At 34.6% G+C, this 17246-nt stretch overlaps 1 protein-coding gene across 2 annotated transcripts in view; it reads right to left on the bottom strand.

Annotated features, from left to right (window-relative positions):
• nopo (TRAF interacting protein no poles) overlaps positions 1–17246 on the bottom strand; it is a 128872-nt gene that overhangs the window by 63180 nt on the left and 48446 nt on the right. For both annotated transcript variants that reach the window (XM_090410248.1, XM_090410249.1), the window contains one exon: positions 4344–4583. In XM_090410248.1, the coding sequence (XP_090266374.1) occupies positions 4344–4583 (240 nt within the window). The remainder of the gene's footprint in view (positions 1–4343; positions 4584–17246) is intronic.

The following is a 17246-nucleotide window of genomic DNA, read 5'->3' as shown; positions in this document are numbered from 1 at the left end:
AATATTTAGCTTAATATAAAAATATGATCCTGATAGCCCTCTATCATGAACCTATCTTGTTCTTCCTTAAATTTCTGTTCCAGAATTTTTCTTAATCACTTTTCAAGTATGCTTGCATGAATCTTATTTGTAATGCTCAATAAGAAATTCTCTATAGTTCTCATCTTAAGTTTTATTTATCTTTAATAGCTATATTCCAATCATCTAGAATACAGTCTTCTGATTAGCTTTCTAAACTACGCAGGGTAGCTGCTATAAAATTTCTATACTGAAAATCTAAATATTTCAGGTTAAATTCCAGCTGTCATACTTCAGTTAGCTTTTTTACTGACAACAGTGAAATGTTATATATTTGGTTTAATCCTTTATCCAAGTGTAAGCAAACAAAGTTTGCGCCTAAAGTGTTTTCGGGCCTGGGGCAACTCGTGGTAAAGGTGGGATAAGTTCTGATCACTTGCCTTAGTATCCCATAATGCAAAGCACATACATGTACATGCTATACATTAAGGGAAGGGTCACTACCCAGACCGGTTTCGACCTTTATTGAGGTCTTTTCAGTGAGACCCAGACACAGAGGTGGTGATACTAAGGTGTAAGTAATGCAGAAGTCATATCACAGAAATAGTTGATGGAAGTTTTTTCACTTGGCTATGCTCCCAATTATATATTTGGTTTAATCCTTTATCCAAGTGTAAGTAAACAAAGTTTGCGTCTGAAGTATTAAACCAAATATATAATTGGAAGTATAGCCAAGTGAAAAAACTTCCATCAACAGTGAAATGTGTTCCTCTCATTTAATACAGTAATTTTTTTCAAAGCAATTACTCCTAACATTCAGTTTTTATAATTTATGCTTCCTTCTGTCATTCTTTTCTCAATTTTTAAGCTTTACTTATACTGTAGTATTCAAAACACATTTTACACCCACCTTCACATTTATATTGCATATTCCTTCTAAAATCTTCAGACATATGTTAAGCTACTTTTACACAGCGTTCATATTTTTCTCTATATTCTCTAAAATTGCACTAACTTACTGGACAAGAATTTTTAGATGAATATTTCCATGAACTGTTTCTTTAATTTGTGTCGACCAAGCAGTTCTTATCTTTCAATCTTTACAAATAACTTCACCGGTGACATGCTTCCCTCCATGTTTAGTTTAGATCAACAGCATTTGTATATTTGAATTTACAGTTCACATCTAAATACTGCTTGACTGACTTTAATTCTCACACAAATTTAAGTGATATTTGTTTTATCTGGCTTAAAACTAAATGTTGATCATTTCCTGTTTTTCCATTGAGAATGCAGTTCCATATTCTTGTATTTTAATTTTTGTATGTTCATTACCAATTTCATACCAAATTTTCACAGTAGTTATCTGATTTAGTTATCATGAAGATATGAATTGGATTTATTTATGAGTATAACATCATCTGCATAAAGTAAAGAACTAAGTTGAATATCTTGGATTTTCAAATCATGCTTAATACCAGTTTCTGTTATATGTTCCTTTTATAATGAATAACAGCAGAGAGAGAAAGAGAATATACACCACTGTTTCACCAGATTTTATATTAAACCATGTCCCTGTACATTCTTTTATTCTAAATGCTGACTTACAATATAGAAGGAACATGTGATAAGATACCAAGAAAAAAAACCTGTTCAAAATGCTGCTTTATCTCATGCCTTTTCCACGTCTGCAAAACTTTAATACAGATGCTTCATGTGATTTCTAAACTAACTGTCAAAGTTAAGATCTGGTCTACAGCACCATTTGGCCTGAATCCTGCTCTTTCCCAGGTTTCTCTTCCATAAATTTTTTTAGGCTATTTTCATGTATGCTTACATATAACCTACTTGAAATAATCAGTAGAGAAATTCCTCTAAAATTCTTACATTCAGTTTTGTATTTTTCTTTTTTATAATTAGGTACTATGGGAGCTCTATTCCTATTACATGACATGTGACCTTCTGACCATGTCAGTCAATGTAGCCACTGCAAAATATTTATACCTCCACATTAAAGATTTATCACTACTCCAGATGCCTTTCCACATGTCAGGTTTCGGATGGCCTTTTGCTACTTCAAGTATTGAATCCCTCCTGACAATTTACCTACCTATATCTATATGTTCACTGGGCATCTACGGATGCTGTATGGTCACTTTGATGCTCGGTGATGTGCCACACCAAGCCTAGCCATGCAGTCCTGTTGTTCGCTTTTCCAGAAGACTCAACTCTCTGAAGATTAGTCACTCCACACACACACACACACACACCATCCATCTCATTGATGGTCTACCCGTTCCTCTTTTTCCAGGAACTTTACCTTCTGTTACTGTTCTGAGACGTCCCCCTTCCATCCTTTCTATGTGTCCAAAATATTTTAACTTTCTTCTGTCAATATCCTTAAGGAGCTTAAGTTCTACTGATCTTTTCTAACACCCATTCATTTGTACACCTTTCGGTATACGATATCCTCAACAGCTTTCTTTAACACCACATCTCAAAAGCAGATATTCGTTTCTTATCTGACTTCTTTAGGTTCCAAGTCTCACATCCATAAGTCACCGTTGGAAAATCAACTGCATCCAAAATCCTCAACTATGTTCCCATGGAGATAGCTCCATCTTTCCAGATTTTAGACAGGTCTCTGACTGTTGTTTTAGCCATTTCTAACCTTCTTCTGATGTCTTCTGAACAGCAATTCATCACATTAATAATGGATCCAAGGTACTCAAACTTGCTGACTTCCTCAATTCTTTCTCCATTAAGGTACACTCGTTTTTCAAGAGCTTCCCTGTTTGTATTTCCTTTGAGAACAATAATCTTTGTCTCGCTAGGATTGAGTTGAAGTCCTCTGTTATTACTGATCTTTCTTGTTAACTTTGTCAAGAATTAGTCCTAGTTCTTCCATGTCATTACAAAGGAGTACTGTATCATCAGCATACCTCAGATTACTGATCAATCTACTTTCTATCCTAATTCCTGTCTTGAGCTCATCCGATGCTTCACGCACGATGTCCTCCCCATATACTAAGCAAGTGAGGAGAAACTAAACAACCTTGCCTAACTCCTTTTCCAACTTGAAGTCAGTCAGTCAATCCAACACCTGTTCTTACCATGGCTTCTTGCTCCCTGTACAAGTTGGCTATCAACCTGATAATGTGTTGTGGAAAACCAATTTTTTTCATTACTTCCCACAGTTTCATGTACTGAACACAATCAAAATTTATCTACCACAATTCTGTAATTGCTTATTTCACTTAATTGTCTTTCAAAGTATTTACTGTCGACATCCAGAATATATTTTTATGTTACTTTATCATTTGATTCTTTTTCCAATAATCTTTTCCCCATTTTGAAGTTTTTAAATAGCCATGACAACATTTTGCCAATATTGTGATATGCATTTTCTATATTTTCTAACTTCTATATCTTCTATTTTCTATATACTCTATCTTCTGAACAGCAATTCAGATGGTCATCCATTAATCAATCTTTCCATGATTCTGGTTGGCTACTTTCGTACATACTATTCTCATATTTTTCTGTGTTCTTTTAGAACACTTGCTGACTTACTTGCCAGGAACTTTTGATATTTCTTCTTTCCCAGAGCAGTAACTTTCTCAAGATATCTGTACTTCATGATAGTAAGTTACTATCATGAAGTACAGATTTTTCGAACCTTTTAAACAACTTGTTTAAAAGTTTTCAAATTCTTGTTTCCAAATGTTTTTATTTTAACTAATATTTGATTCTGCTCACCTATGAAAGGATTTAAAATATATAAAAAAATATATAGCATTTAACTGAAAAAAAAAAAACTATTAATGAAATTATTGGAAATGATTTCGGTTCAGTTGGTGATTCTGGCTGATGCAACAAATGCCACAAAGACCAGTATAGTATGTCTGTTAATTAGTAAGTTCTCTGGTCAGCATGCCTATTTCTCAAAACAGGCTATAATGCTTATCTAAATATCTGTCACTGTTCCTTTTTCTTATATTTTCAAGTAGTTTATTCCTGGTTGGAATACACTCCAGCTTGAAAAGAAAAATTAATAAAAATAATTTTATTCTTAAAAATTGAATAAAAAAAAGGATAAGAAAAGGGTTATAGAGAAAACATGCAAATAAAATGGCAATACAATAATGCTTATGATTTAAATTTAATTTAATTCTTATCTTCAGTTAAAAATATAAAATAAATAAAATTATAATCGAGATAGTTTACTGTAAATGGCAAATATGAAAGACCTTTATGCTTAATATGAAAATGAGCAATTTTCAACTGGTAGAAAGTGGATATTTTAACTAATAGAAAATATTTACCTTTCATATGCAATATTTGTTTTAGAATCTGCTGAGTGTAATGAATCACTGGATATCAAAATTTTATTTCGTTTTGCAAGACAATCATTTTCCTTTTCTAGATTCTCATTTAACTCCTTGAGTTTTGCTACCTCCATGCATTTCTCATTATATTCAGCTATTTTGCATCCCAGATCCTTTTTTAGACGTGTAATGTCTCCTCTAAGTTGTTGTTTTAAATCAGTTACATTCTGTAGTTCACTAACAAAAGTAATAAATCCATATATTATTCCTTTTACTAAAAAGTTCAAGAAAAGTATGAAATAAAATACATATTTATGTCAATATTATATCAGTCTAATATATACATACGAGGGGGGTAGCATACCTATCATTTGTAGTCTGCTGAGGCTTTTTGAAGTATTCCAATCCAAGTGGGCACCATGTAGAAGATGTTTGGCTGTTGGTATACCAGTATTACTTTCAGGGTATAGTACAAATCATTGTTGAAGTCTTGTCTCTGTAGGGTTTTTAGGTGGTTCACTGGTTGCCAGAAAGTGATGTCGGGATCTTAGTCTTTGGGGCACTGTAGTCTTGCCAAATAGTGGGTGGTGCTCATTCGTCTGCTGAGAATGCAGATCTTTGAATTAAAGAAGGTGAATACTAGCCAAAGTATACAGACCTTTTAATGGTGTTGGTTTCAGACATCCTGTAATTAAGCATAGCTTTCGTTCAAGGCTGGATCAAGTCTTTCAGCATGAAGGATCTGGTCTATAGAGGGCAGGCATATTCAGCAGATGAATAGCAAAGGCAGAAGATCTCTTTGAGTTTGCACTCCATTTGGAGGAAATAAGCTTTCTTAGTATATTGTTTCTTGCATTAATTTTTGCCTTTGTTTTTTCTATGTGTGTTTTATATGAAAGAGTGTGATCGAGAGTCACACCAAGGTAGACTGGGTTCCAGGAATGTTCTATATAACAGCCTTCCCAAGAAATCTGTAGCTTCTTGTTGGCTTCTTTATTGTTAAGGTGGAAAAGGCCAGTCTGGGTTTTCAAGGGATTTGGTTTTAATTGATTATTGCTATAATATATAGATAGGCTATTTAAGGCAGGTAATAGAGTAGTTTCAGTGGACGTGAAATTATTTGATTGAGTAGCTATGGCAAGGTCATCAGCATAGATAAAATTTCTAGTTGTTGAAAATATGGGGAGATCATTGATGTAGATGTTGAAAAGTAATGGTGATAACACACTGGGGGAGGCTAATTTTTTGATGATGCTAGCAGCTCTTCCTACCCACCCCCTTCCTACCCTCTACAAAAAAAAAAGTGTCTGTTTTCCAAGAGTGATTGGATCAGGAGGACAAGGCAATAGTCTCTAGTTATTCCATATATTTTATTTCTGAGTGTGAGATAGTTTATAGCATCATATGCTACAGTTAGGCCTACAATGTGATATACAGGATTTGCCTGGTCTAAAACCAGCCTGCTCAGCAATAAGATGTAGTTCGATTAGGGATTGTAGCCTATTCAAAATTAATCATTCATAGAGTTTAAACAGATTGCTGAGTAGTGATATAGGTCTATAATTTCTTGCTTTGGTTGGAATTTTCCCTGGTTTCAGAAATGCCACCACTTTAGCATGCCTCAAGATAGTTGTTCAGAGGCAAGTGTTGTATAGGTTTAATAACTACTCTTTAGTCTTGTATCCAAAATGTTTAATTTTCTCATTACAGATATCATCAAGGCCTGTTTTCTAGGTTTTAATAGGTTTATTGCAGCAGTGAGTTCAACAATCACGAAATCTGAGTTAATCATATTTTGTTCCACACTTGGAGTTCTAAATATCTTATTTTTTGGGTGCTCTTTAGGAATTTTCCATTCAGCAGCAGTTGGTGAGCAATTTGATTAGCTGTTACCTGTGGATGCTCATTTGACTTAGTGGAATCCTTCCTAATTCTGTTGATAAAGCTCCATGCCTTTATGCTACTATGAATCATGTCAATGGCTTCTATTTCCTTGCCATCTTGGAGCATAATTTTTCTCCTGTATAAATAGTCTCCCCTAAGAAGCAGTTGGTGTTGTAGAGTTATAAGTAATTAGCCTATACTGGGATTGTATGTCATTGGAAAAGCCTGGAATAATTTGTGCGGCATGCTCGGGTGGATGTGTTCGGTGGAGATTTCTGCAGGATTCTTATCAATTGGAGATACTCTTGAGGGTTTGGAGGGACTGGCCCCACGTATTGGTCAAGATCTTCCATGAAACCATTCCAATTAGCTTTTCTGAAATGAAATTCCAACTAGCTTTTCTAGAGGGACTGGCCCCATGTATCGGTCAAGATCTTCCATGAAACCATTCCAATTAGCTTTTCTGAAATGAAATTCCAACTAGCTTTTCTAGAGGGACTGGCCCCATGTATCGGTCAAGATCTTCCATGAAACCATTCCAATTAGCTTTTCTGAAATTAAATCGTCATCTGTAAGGGGCTGTGTGAGGTATAATGGCTGGATTGAATTGAAGCACTATAGGTCTATGTTGAGTATGTGGAATGGGATTTAAAACCTTTTTAACACAAATGTTGGATATTTTTGAGCCAACAAATATGAGGTCAGGGTTATAGCCATGCTTCCATCTGCCACTGTTGAAAGATGCAGGGAGTTTAGGATTATGTATCAGGTTTAGAGAGAAGTTTTCGGCTCATTTTTCAACAAGGTCACCATCTTCATTGGGCTTTGTGTTAATATTATGGCTGTTAAAGTCACCTAATACAACATTAGTCATGTATGCACTATTATTGAGGAGGATGTTAGGGAAGGAGAAAGTTTTTCTGGCAGTTTATAAATTGAAGTGATTGAGATATTTTTAAATGTGATTGTAATAATCTCAATGTTTCTCTTGTTTGTTGAGTCAATAGATGATGGAATTATGTTTTCTTCAGTAAATATTGCACTACCATATTTATCACAAGTATCTCTTTGATGAGTTTCATGCCATGGATGTAAGGTCTGGCAGCACCTTCCCCTCTGCGAGTTTCTTGCAGGCAGAGCACATCACAATCATTATCTCTGCAAATATTTGCAATGAGATCTTGCTTGACACTGGAGAAACCTTCAATATTAAATATTATTTTTAGGCCTAAAGTTATACAAATTTATGCAAGTCCATACAAGGTATGGACTTGATAAATAGGTGATCTGTGACTACAACAGGTCTGAAGAGTCACTAAAATAATAAATTAAACAGAAAGGGAGCTAATATATTTTTTGTCCTTTTTATTGCTATACCTGAACCTTTTTTTTTTTCATTAAAAAAATGAAATATAAACAAAATGTGATGTTTGGGGACTATTAGAATCTGCTCAGTCATTTCAGTTTTGATTTCAATCTACCTATTTTAATGGCAAAATCAGACAAGTTAATATTCTTTCTTTTAAGGGTACACGGTGGTCAGCATTCATAGTTAAGAATTTATGGTTAAGAATAATTTAACACAACACAAGTGTTAAAATAATTACTTAATATTAGGAAAGTAATATTCGATGTTTCGACCTCTGTATTGAGGTCATCAACAGGAAAGCATATATGTATAAGAATCCACACTATATGCTACTGCACTTTACAAAGGTAAAATGAATCTAACTGCTTATTAATCTTTTACCTAGCCTGACCTCTTGTGGAAAAACTAAATTAATATTAAATTAAAAAAACGGATAAGTATAAGAATAAATTAAAATTAAATTAAAATAAATAAAAAATAAACAAAATATTTTTAAAAAATAAATTAAACAGAACTATATTAAACATTTCTAAAGTTCTCTCATATTGAGATTTTTTTCTGGGTTTGTTCCAGTTGCTATAAGGGTTGCAGATGGGTCCTCCACATTCCTGGAATGATTAATTCGTCATTTATATTCAGGTTTGGACAGTGTTTTAGCATTTCACAGGCTTCTTTGAATGTTCTCTCAAACCAGGTTTTGGTGCAGTGTAGGGACTTGGTGCCTTTCCAGTCAATTTTATGGTATGTTTGGAGTGCATGGTCTGATTGGCCTGTTTTATCATGATGGAGGTATTCAATGTGTCGTTTGTGTTTGTCTTTTCTGATTAGGATCATGCATCCTGTTTCCCCTATGTAGGGTAGGTTACATGTACATTGGATTTTGTAAACCTCCTGGGTGGGCCAGGTATGGAAGAGGATCTTTGGAAGAATTGAGTAAATTTTTTAATTTTGTCAGGGGTTTGAAGATAGTCTTGATGTTGTATTTATGTAGTGTTCTGCCTATTTTTTTCTGAAATGCCTCTAACATAGGATATGGCATTCTTGTAATCTTTTTTGTTTTTAGTGGTATTTTTGTGGAAGATCTTGTGAACCGATTTATTGTTGCTATAATAAAAAAAATACATTTGGCGTTTCAACCTCAAAAACTTCGAATGTTACTTTCCTAATATTAAGTATAGTAATTATTTTAACGTGTTGTGTCTCCATAAATTCTTAACTATGAAGACAAGTTGATATGTAAACATGCAATATGTCAAAAACAGCTCAATTATATATATATATAAATCACTATTACAAAAACGCACCTTTTTATGATTTGATATGATAATTTCCTTGTTACATTAATGCAATGACAGCTGCTTTGAAGAGGCTAAAATCTTCTATGCTCTTGTGGCCTACAGAGGATGAATTTAAAGTGAAAAAGAAGGAATCTGTTGCAGATGTCAAGCATAAAAAAAAGATCTAGCCAATACTTGTACAGTGCCACCACAGCACAATTATTCGAGGAATGAAGGTACGTGTGAATGAATGAACCGACCAGGGCTTCTGACCTAATTTCCAATCCTCACCTTCTCGTGGTGCACCTGTTGGGTATCTACCTGGATACTGAACGAATGAGGATGGGCTGGCAATTTGAGATTTAGCCGACCAAATTGTATTCTTATTGGCTTAAACCAAAATAAAGAATGATGGTACAACATGTCACCCTGGTTAAACAAAGCCCGCGTTGTTTTCACCAGGAAACAAGGGTAAACAGCGAAAAGTCAGCTTCTGGAACGAATCCAAAAACACATCCCAACTCAACTTCACCAAAGTTAAAGATCAGTACTATCAACATAAGAAGTCTGAATGGCAAAGAAATGGAGCTAGCTGAGGAATTGGATAAGTACCAGATCGACATAATAGGGGTGACTGAAACAAAAAAATATAAAAACTGGCGAGATCTTTCTGAGCAATAAATACAAAATGTTATATTCAGGCAATGACAATCAGGGAAAAGAAGGAGTAGCCATAGTATTCAACACAAAATACGAGGCTAATCTTCTTGAATGGCAGGCAGTCTCAGGTAGAGTGATGTGGGCAAATATCAGAATGGGGAACTGGACAATGAGACTTATTTCTGCCCATGGTCCCACAGAAGGTTCTACTAAGGTAGAAATGGAGGAATTTTTTGAGACTTCAGAGAAAGCAAATGACACAATGAAAAATGAAAAGTTGGTCCTTCCTTGTTGGGGATGTAAATAGCAGAATAGGAAATGATTGTGAGACATACAAAAATATCTTGGGAAAATTTGGAGAAAAGAGCAAAGCTAATAATAATGGCAAATACCTTTTGGACTTCTGCTCAGGACATGGACTGGTTATTACTAACACCATGTTCCAACATAAAAATGTGCACAAATTCACATGGAGAGAAGAGGCAAGGAATAAGAAAAATCTCATTGACAATGTTATTGTTGATAGTGATGTTTTCTCCCTGGTGCAGGACACCAGAGTGTACAGAGGATTTGAAATTGGAAGTGATCACTATTTAGTCTTGAGCAGGATAAAATTGAATTTCATTTAGAAAAGAATGATTTTCGATATTGGAGTAGAAAATTTTAAAGCGAATAAAAGTTGAGCAGCTCTCAGATGTGAACTGTAGACTAAAATACAGAAAGATTATTGAAGAAAAAATGAAAGAGTTTGAGAACAGAAACCAAACTTTGGAGATTCAGTGGTAAGCCTTTAAGAAAACACTGATTGATTCAGCGAGAGAGGCATGTGGTGAGGTTGTCTGCAAGGATAGAAAAATCAGAACTCCATGGTGGCCACAGGAAGTCAAAGAGGCAGTAAAGGAAAAGAAGGAAGTATATCAAAAGTTCTTGGCAAAAAAGTCCGCTTGTGCTCTTAGAGAATACAGAGACAAATGTAAGAAAGTTAAACACTGTTTAAAACTAGCTAAACAAAAGTCATGGGAGGACTTTGGCAAGAACATAGAAAATAAATATCAAGAAGGTGGCAAAATATTCTGGAGGTTGTTGAAGAAGCTTAGGAATGGAGGAAAGAGTGCTGTAAAAGGTGTTAGAGATGATAAAGGTGACATGAAAACGGGAGAAAAAGATATACTTCAAGTATGGAATAATTACTTCGAGAAATTGCTAAATGAAACAAGCAGTGATAGCCCAGTGGTAAAAAATAATCAACAGACATATAGTAAAGAATACATATCCATACTTGAAGTAGAAAAAGCCATCAAAGGCTTGAAATGTGGAAAGGCAGCAGGAGTAGATGATATTCGACCAGAAATGCTGAAGTATGGTGGTATAAAAGTCTTACAGTGGCTGCACTGCATAGTTCAGAAGGATTGGACAGAGAGACGAATTCCCGATGATCGGAGTAGAGCTCTCATAGTACCCATATATAAAATGGGAAATAAAACTGAAAGTGAGAATTATAGAGGTATTTCCCTACAGACTGGTAAGAATTTTGCAAGTATACTTGAGAAACGTTTGAGAAGGATTGTGGAAGAAAAGCTTGGTGAAGAACAAGCTGGATTCAGGCTAAATACAGGTTGTCAGGATCATATCTTCACTTTACGACAAATAGTTGAAAAATCATGGGAATATAACAAAGATCTGTATGTCAACCTGGAAAAGGCATATGACAAGGTGCCAAGAGAGAAGCTAATCAATACATTACAGTTATATGGTGTCAATGGGGCATTATATCAAGCAATACTTAGTCTTTATTTGAGTTGTAAGTCAGCAGTTAGAATTGAAGTACAGGAAGGTGGTTTAATGTTAAATCTGGTGTGAGACAGTGATGTACATTATCCCCTCTGTTATTCATTATCTATATGGATCACATTATGAAGCAAAGTGGTATTAAACCTGATATCAAAATTGGAGATGTTATTGTCAGCTCTTTGCGTTATGCAGACTATGTTATACTTCTAAATAAATTCGCTACAAGTCTGCAAGATTCCCTGACTAAATTGAATAACTGTTGTAATAGATATGATATGAAGGTTAGCAATAAAAAGACAAAGACAATGAAAATAGGCAGAATCATTGAAAATGTCAACTAAATTGTGAATGGAAACCTGTGGAACAAGTAAAACATTTCAGCTACTTAGGCACAATTTTTAGTGAAGATGGTAAATTAAATATGGAAATAGACGACAGAATCAACAAAGCTGGTATAGTAGGCAGTCAAATGAATAAATTCATATGGAATAAGAGAGAAATTAGTTGGAACACTAAATTAGCTGTATACAAGACAGTGTTCAAACCAGTTTTAACTTATCGAACTGAGAGCTGTGTCGGAAGTAAAACACTTGACCAAAGACTAGAGACCTCAGATATGAGAGTCTTGAGAAAGATTAGAGGCGTGAATAAATGGCATCAATGGCAATATCATATTAAAAATGAGGATATTAGGAAAGAACTTGACATTGTCAGCATCCAGGAATGCATTAGCAGAGCTAATCTCAGGTGGTATGGTCACTTAAACAGAACGGGAGAGGAAAGATTAGCAAAACAAGTGTTCTCTGCCAGGTTGGCAGGAAAACGACCTAGAGCAAGACCAAGTTAGAGGTGGATTGATATGGTACAAAGTGCCTTAGACGATAGAATATAAAATCTGATAACGTTGGGGGTCTTGGCAAGTAACAGACTAATTTAGAGAAAGATTGTAGATAGGAAGTAAATAATGATGTAAATTTTTCATGTAGTACTATCATATCCTGTACACCTCTTGAGGGTACATGGCAGGAATTTGATGAAGTTACATTGCAGAATTAACTGGAAAAGACCTAAGTTCGATTCTCATCTTGATGGAAGGAATTTTTAAATGGTTTTTTTTTTTAAATGAAGGCGAGTTAGCCAATTCGCATATTCAGGTAGCAGGGTTTTTTCTCCTGGAAACTTGGGTTTTTCATCGCATACAGACAAATCAGCCTAGCCTTCAGAACACATGCAATTTACAGACAAAAAATACTAGTGGTGGTAGCGGGTAGTAGATGGTGTTGGTGTAGATGATGACAGTAGTAGTGGTTGGTATATTTAGTGAATTTAGTGGTGGAGCCGGAGAATTGTATAGTAAGTGCTCTCCCTCAATGAATCTTTGGACTCCTTGGAGGTGTCACGAAATCTTGACAATATCACTTATTTTTGAATTTGTGGTCATTTTATATGTAAAATTTCATTTGTTTATTTCTCCATATTCTATTTTCCTTTAGAACAAATGGCTTGTACAGTGTTTTATGACCAAGCTACCTAATAAACAAGGCAGAATTTAGGTTGTCCAGATGATTATGTTAAATTGCACTAATTAAAATGAAAAATATGAGGAATGCAAAAAAAACTTAAAAATGCTGCTAATTACAAAATCATGCTTGCAATTAAGAAATACTTTGATGTTCATATTAATGCTTATCTATTTGTTCAGGTGATGCTCGATTCATTGGGAAATATGAACACTCCAATTGTTGTATGAAATAATTATATAAATGCTGATATTTATATAGTTATCTTTACAGCAAGATAATTTATATAACATTTATATTCAACATTTTTAATATTCATCTTTTCAGTAGTATTTCTTTATTCAAATAATATTTTTCCTGTCCTGCGTAAAGTCTGATAGACCTCAATACAATCCGAGTTCCAGTAAATTCTCCCCTAAGATCATATGTATTGTTCTAACGTCTTTTTTTTTTTTTTTTTTTTTTAATATTTTAGCTATTGGGGATACCTTTTATTTGCAGAATGTAAACATCAATAACAACTAACCAAAACTATAATATTTATGACACTGAACCACTCATTTTTTAATTGAAACATGAAAATTGATTGACACCCTTATGGAACTATTATTCACTTTCTGCTAGTGTACCCAGCCCCAGTTTGGAAATGTTCTTGATATACCCCCAATATTTTTTGGAAGTTATTAAACTTTACTTTTACAACAGACACACTTTTCAAAAGCTGCTAATCATAATCCCACATAAAAATAAAGAGCAGGCAAATATAGAAATGAAAAATGACAGGAACAATACATACACAAAGAAAACTGGGAAACAACAAAGGGAATGGCAGGAAACAGAACAAAGATAATGTAAATTGTACATTGATGACAGAACACAAAAAAGATTAGCAGTAACTACACAAATAAAGCAAACAAAATGACTTGAAAAGTACAAACAATAATCTGAGATATGTAAGAAAGATGAGTATGAAATTATAAAAATGAAAATCCAGAATTAATGTTTATATTTTAAAATGTCATTAGTTTTAATTAATGTCACTTAACTGAAACCTTCATAATAACTTAATGTTCAGTCTAATGGTATTAAGATCAAAAATAGCTGAAAACTTCGATCAGTCAACTTTATAACCGGTCACCTCCAATTATAAAAAGGGTGGAAAAGAAAAAGAATATTAGTAATTATTATTCAGCTTGTTATTTGGTTAAGGAAAGGGGAGAAAATGATTAGCACAGCTGTTGTGAATAAGTCAGCTTCCTAACTGGATAGAGACCCAATGATTGACAGCTGCCATAAATTAATACAATCCTCTTAAAATTGTAAATTAAAGAAATATGGCACAATACATACTGTATTTTACATTTGGAATAGTTTCTGTGCATAACAGCTCGTTTTGGGTTGAAAAAAATTCTTTAACCATAAGATAAAAATGATTTAGAGTTTTTAATTTTAATGGTACAGTATGCACATATTTGGTTCATTATAAAGATCTCAGGTAAGCAACATTAATTAAAGTTAACGAAACATTTTAAAATATAAAATTAATTCCACACCTTCATTTTGAAAATTTTGTATACTCTTCTAGTTGTGTATTATATATCTCACATTACTGTTTCTATTTGTATTTTTCCCCCCATATACTGTTTTGTATAATTTGTGTTTCGTTCTAGCCAGTTTTTGATACTCTGTTATCAATTAGCAATTTTACACCATTTTCGCAAGAATTTTCCCAGAAATAATACCTATAATTACACCATTTCATTGTTCAATTTCCTGCAATTTACTTTATGCATGTTTCCTGTCACACACAAATACTGTTCCAAATTCAACGTATGATTTCCCACCATTTCGTAGGAAATTCAGTTTGCTATGGTGGTTTTGAGGTATTACTGTTTGTAATTCTTCTTCTTCAGCCTTCTGTCCCTGGCTGTATGAAGCTCCCCCCATCTTCCATTCAGTCCTATCTTGAGTCTTTCTATGACACTTAGTTCCAGCCATTTCGTTAATTTCACCCTCTACCATTTTCTTTGGTCTTCTTGCAGCTCTATTTCCATCTCTGGGATACAATTCAGAGATCAACTTTGTCTACTTTTGAGTGTTACTTCTTGCAGTAAGACCTGTCCATTGCCATTTGGATCTCTTAATGGCTGATATTGAGACAGCCTTTCCGTGCCCTCCTACCACCAGTAGAGTTATCCTTGTGGTACATTACTGTTGGTTCAGATACAAGAAGCCCCAAAGATGTAACACTGGTAACACGAATCTAATGTCTCTAACCAGGCATTCAAAGCACCAAGCCTCCTGGACCCTTAGAGCAACCGTGATAAATACACAACTCAAAAAACTCTAAGCTGGCTCGATCATTGCCCTGAATAACAAAGATCATGTTGCTTGTTTGGGAAGAGGGCAAGCTTCAAAAAATAAGTTACAGTCCACTAAACAACACTCTCTCAAGATCTGTTCCTTAAACATAGAAGGAACATCTAAATCCAAAAATGAAGTCGTTGGCAAAATAGCCAAAGACGAAGCGATTGATGTTCTGGTTCTATAGGAAACCCATGTGCCTGACATAGCTCTCAATAGACTAAAGATCCCAGGCCTAATTCTTGTGTCTTATAACCAGTGGTAAGCTATGGAAATTTTAACAAAGGGCTCGCATCGTCGAGCAAAAAAGGGGGGCTAGCTTAGCTCTTATACTTATATTGCAACTTTGTAGAGCTTCTGACAGATACAATAATTGCTGTAGGATATCAATCATTAATGCTAGATCTTTTAAAAATTCCAAATTGAGTCGGTTTAAAAAGCCCTTATATTTACCATTCGATGCAAAATGCATGCATAAAGCTGGGTAATTTCTCCACACAGCAAGAGCTGTTCGTAAACTGCAAGCTGCCAATCATGGTACAAACACACGGCCGATCTTTAAAATTTCAATACCGAGGTCTTTCATCATCATGAAATGCCTGCCATGTACCCTCAAGGGGTGTACAGGATATGATAGTACTACATGAAAAATTTACATCATTACTAACTTCCTATCTACAATTCTCCTCAAAAAATCAGTCTGTTACTTGTCAAGACTCCAACATTATCAGATCTCACATTTCTAACGTCTAAAGCACTTTGTACCATATCAATCCACCTATATTTTGGTCTTCCTCTGGGTCGTTCTCCTGCCAACCTGGCAGAGAACACTTGTTTTGCTAATCTCTCCTCGCCCATTCTGTTTAAGTGACCATACCACCTGAGATTAGCTCAGCTAACACATTCCTGGATGCTGACAATATCAAGTTCTTTCCTAATATCCTCGTTTTTAATATGATATTGCCATTGATGCCATCTGTTCATGCCTCTCATCTTTCTCAGGACTCATATCTGCAGTCTCTAGTCTTTGGTTAAGTGTTTTACTTCTGACCAGCTCTCAGATCCATAAGTTAAAACTGGTTTGGACACTGTCTTGTATACAGCTAATTTAGTGTTCCGACTAATTTCTCTCTTTTTCCATATGAATTTATTCAATTGACAATCTAATATACTAGCTTTATTGATTTTGTTGTCTATTTCCATATTTCATTTAACATCTTCACTAAAAATCGTGCCTAAGTAGCTGAAATGTTTTACTTGTTCCACAGGTTCTCTGTTCACGAAGCAGTTGACATTTTCAACGATTTTGTCTATTTTCATTGTCTTTGTCTTTTCATTGCTGACCTTCATACCATAGCTATTACAACAGTTATTCAATTTAGTCAAGGAATCTTGCAGACTCGTAGTGGATTTATTGATAAGTATAACATCGTCCGCATAAAGCAAAGAGCTGACATTAACACCACCAATTTTGATATCATGTTTAATACCACTTTGCTTCATAATGTGATCCATATAGATAATGAATAACAGAGGGGATAATGTACATCCTTGTCTCACCAGATTTAACATTAAACCATCTTCCTGTACTTCCTTCAATTCTAACTGCTGACTTGCAACTCAAATAAAGACTAAGTATTGCTTGATATAATGTCCCATATAACTGTAGCGTATTGAATAGCTTCTCTCTTTGCACCTTGTCATATGCCTTTTCCAAATCGACAAAACTTAAATACAGATCTTTGTTATATTACCATGATTTCTCCACTATTTGTCATAAAGTGAAGATCTCATCCTGACAGCCTCTATTTGATCTGAATCCAGCTTGTTCTTCACCAAGCTTTTCTTCTACAATTCTTCTCAACCATTTCTCAAGTATACTTGCATATATCTTACGGAACACTCAGTAGGGAAATACCTCTGTAATTCTCACATTCAGTTTTCTTTCTCTTTTCATATATGGGTACTATGAGAGCTCTACGCCAAACATCGGGAATTCGTCCCTCTGTTCAGGCATTCTGAACTATGCAGTGAA

The sequence above is a fragment of the Typopeltis vanoorti genome, chromosome 20, assembly GCF_054136105.1.
Source record: "Typopeltis vanoorti isolate ZY-2024b chromosome 20, IOZ_Tvanoo_1.0, whole genome shotgun sequence".
Taxonomy (NCBI): Eukaryota; Metazoa; Arthropoda; class Arachnida; order Uropygi; family Thelyphonidae; genus Typopeltis; species Typopeltis vanoorti.
The sequence above is the reverse complement of the archived record's forward strand: the minus strand, read 5'-3'. Positions and strand labels throughout refer to the sequence as shown.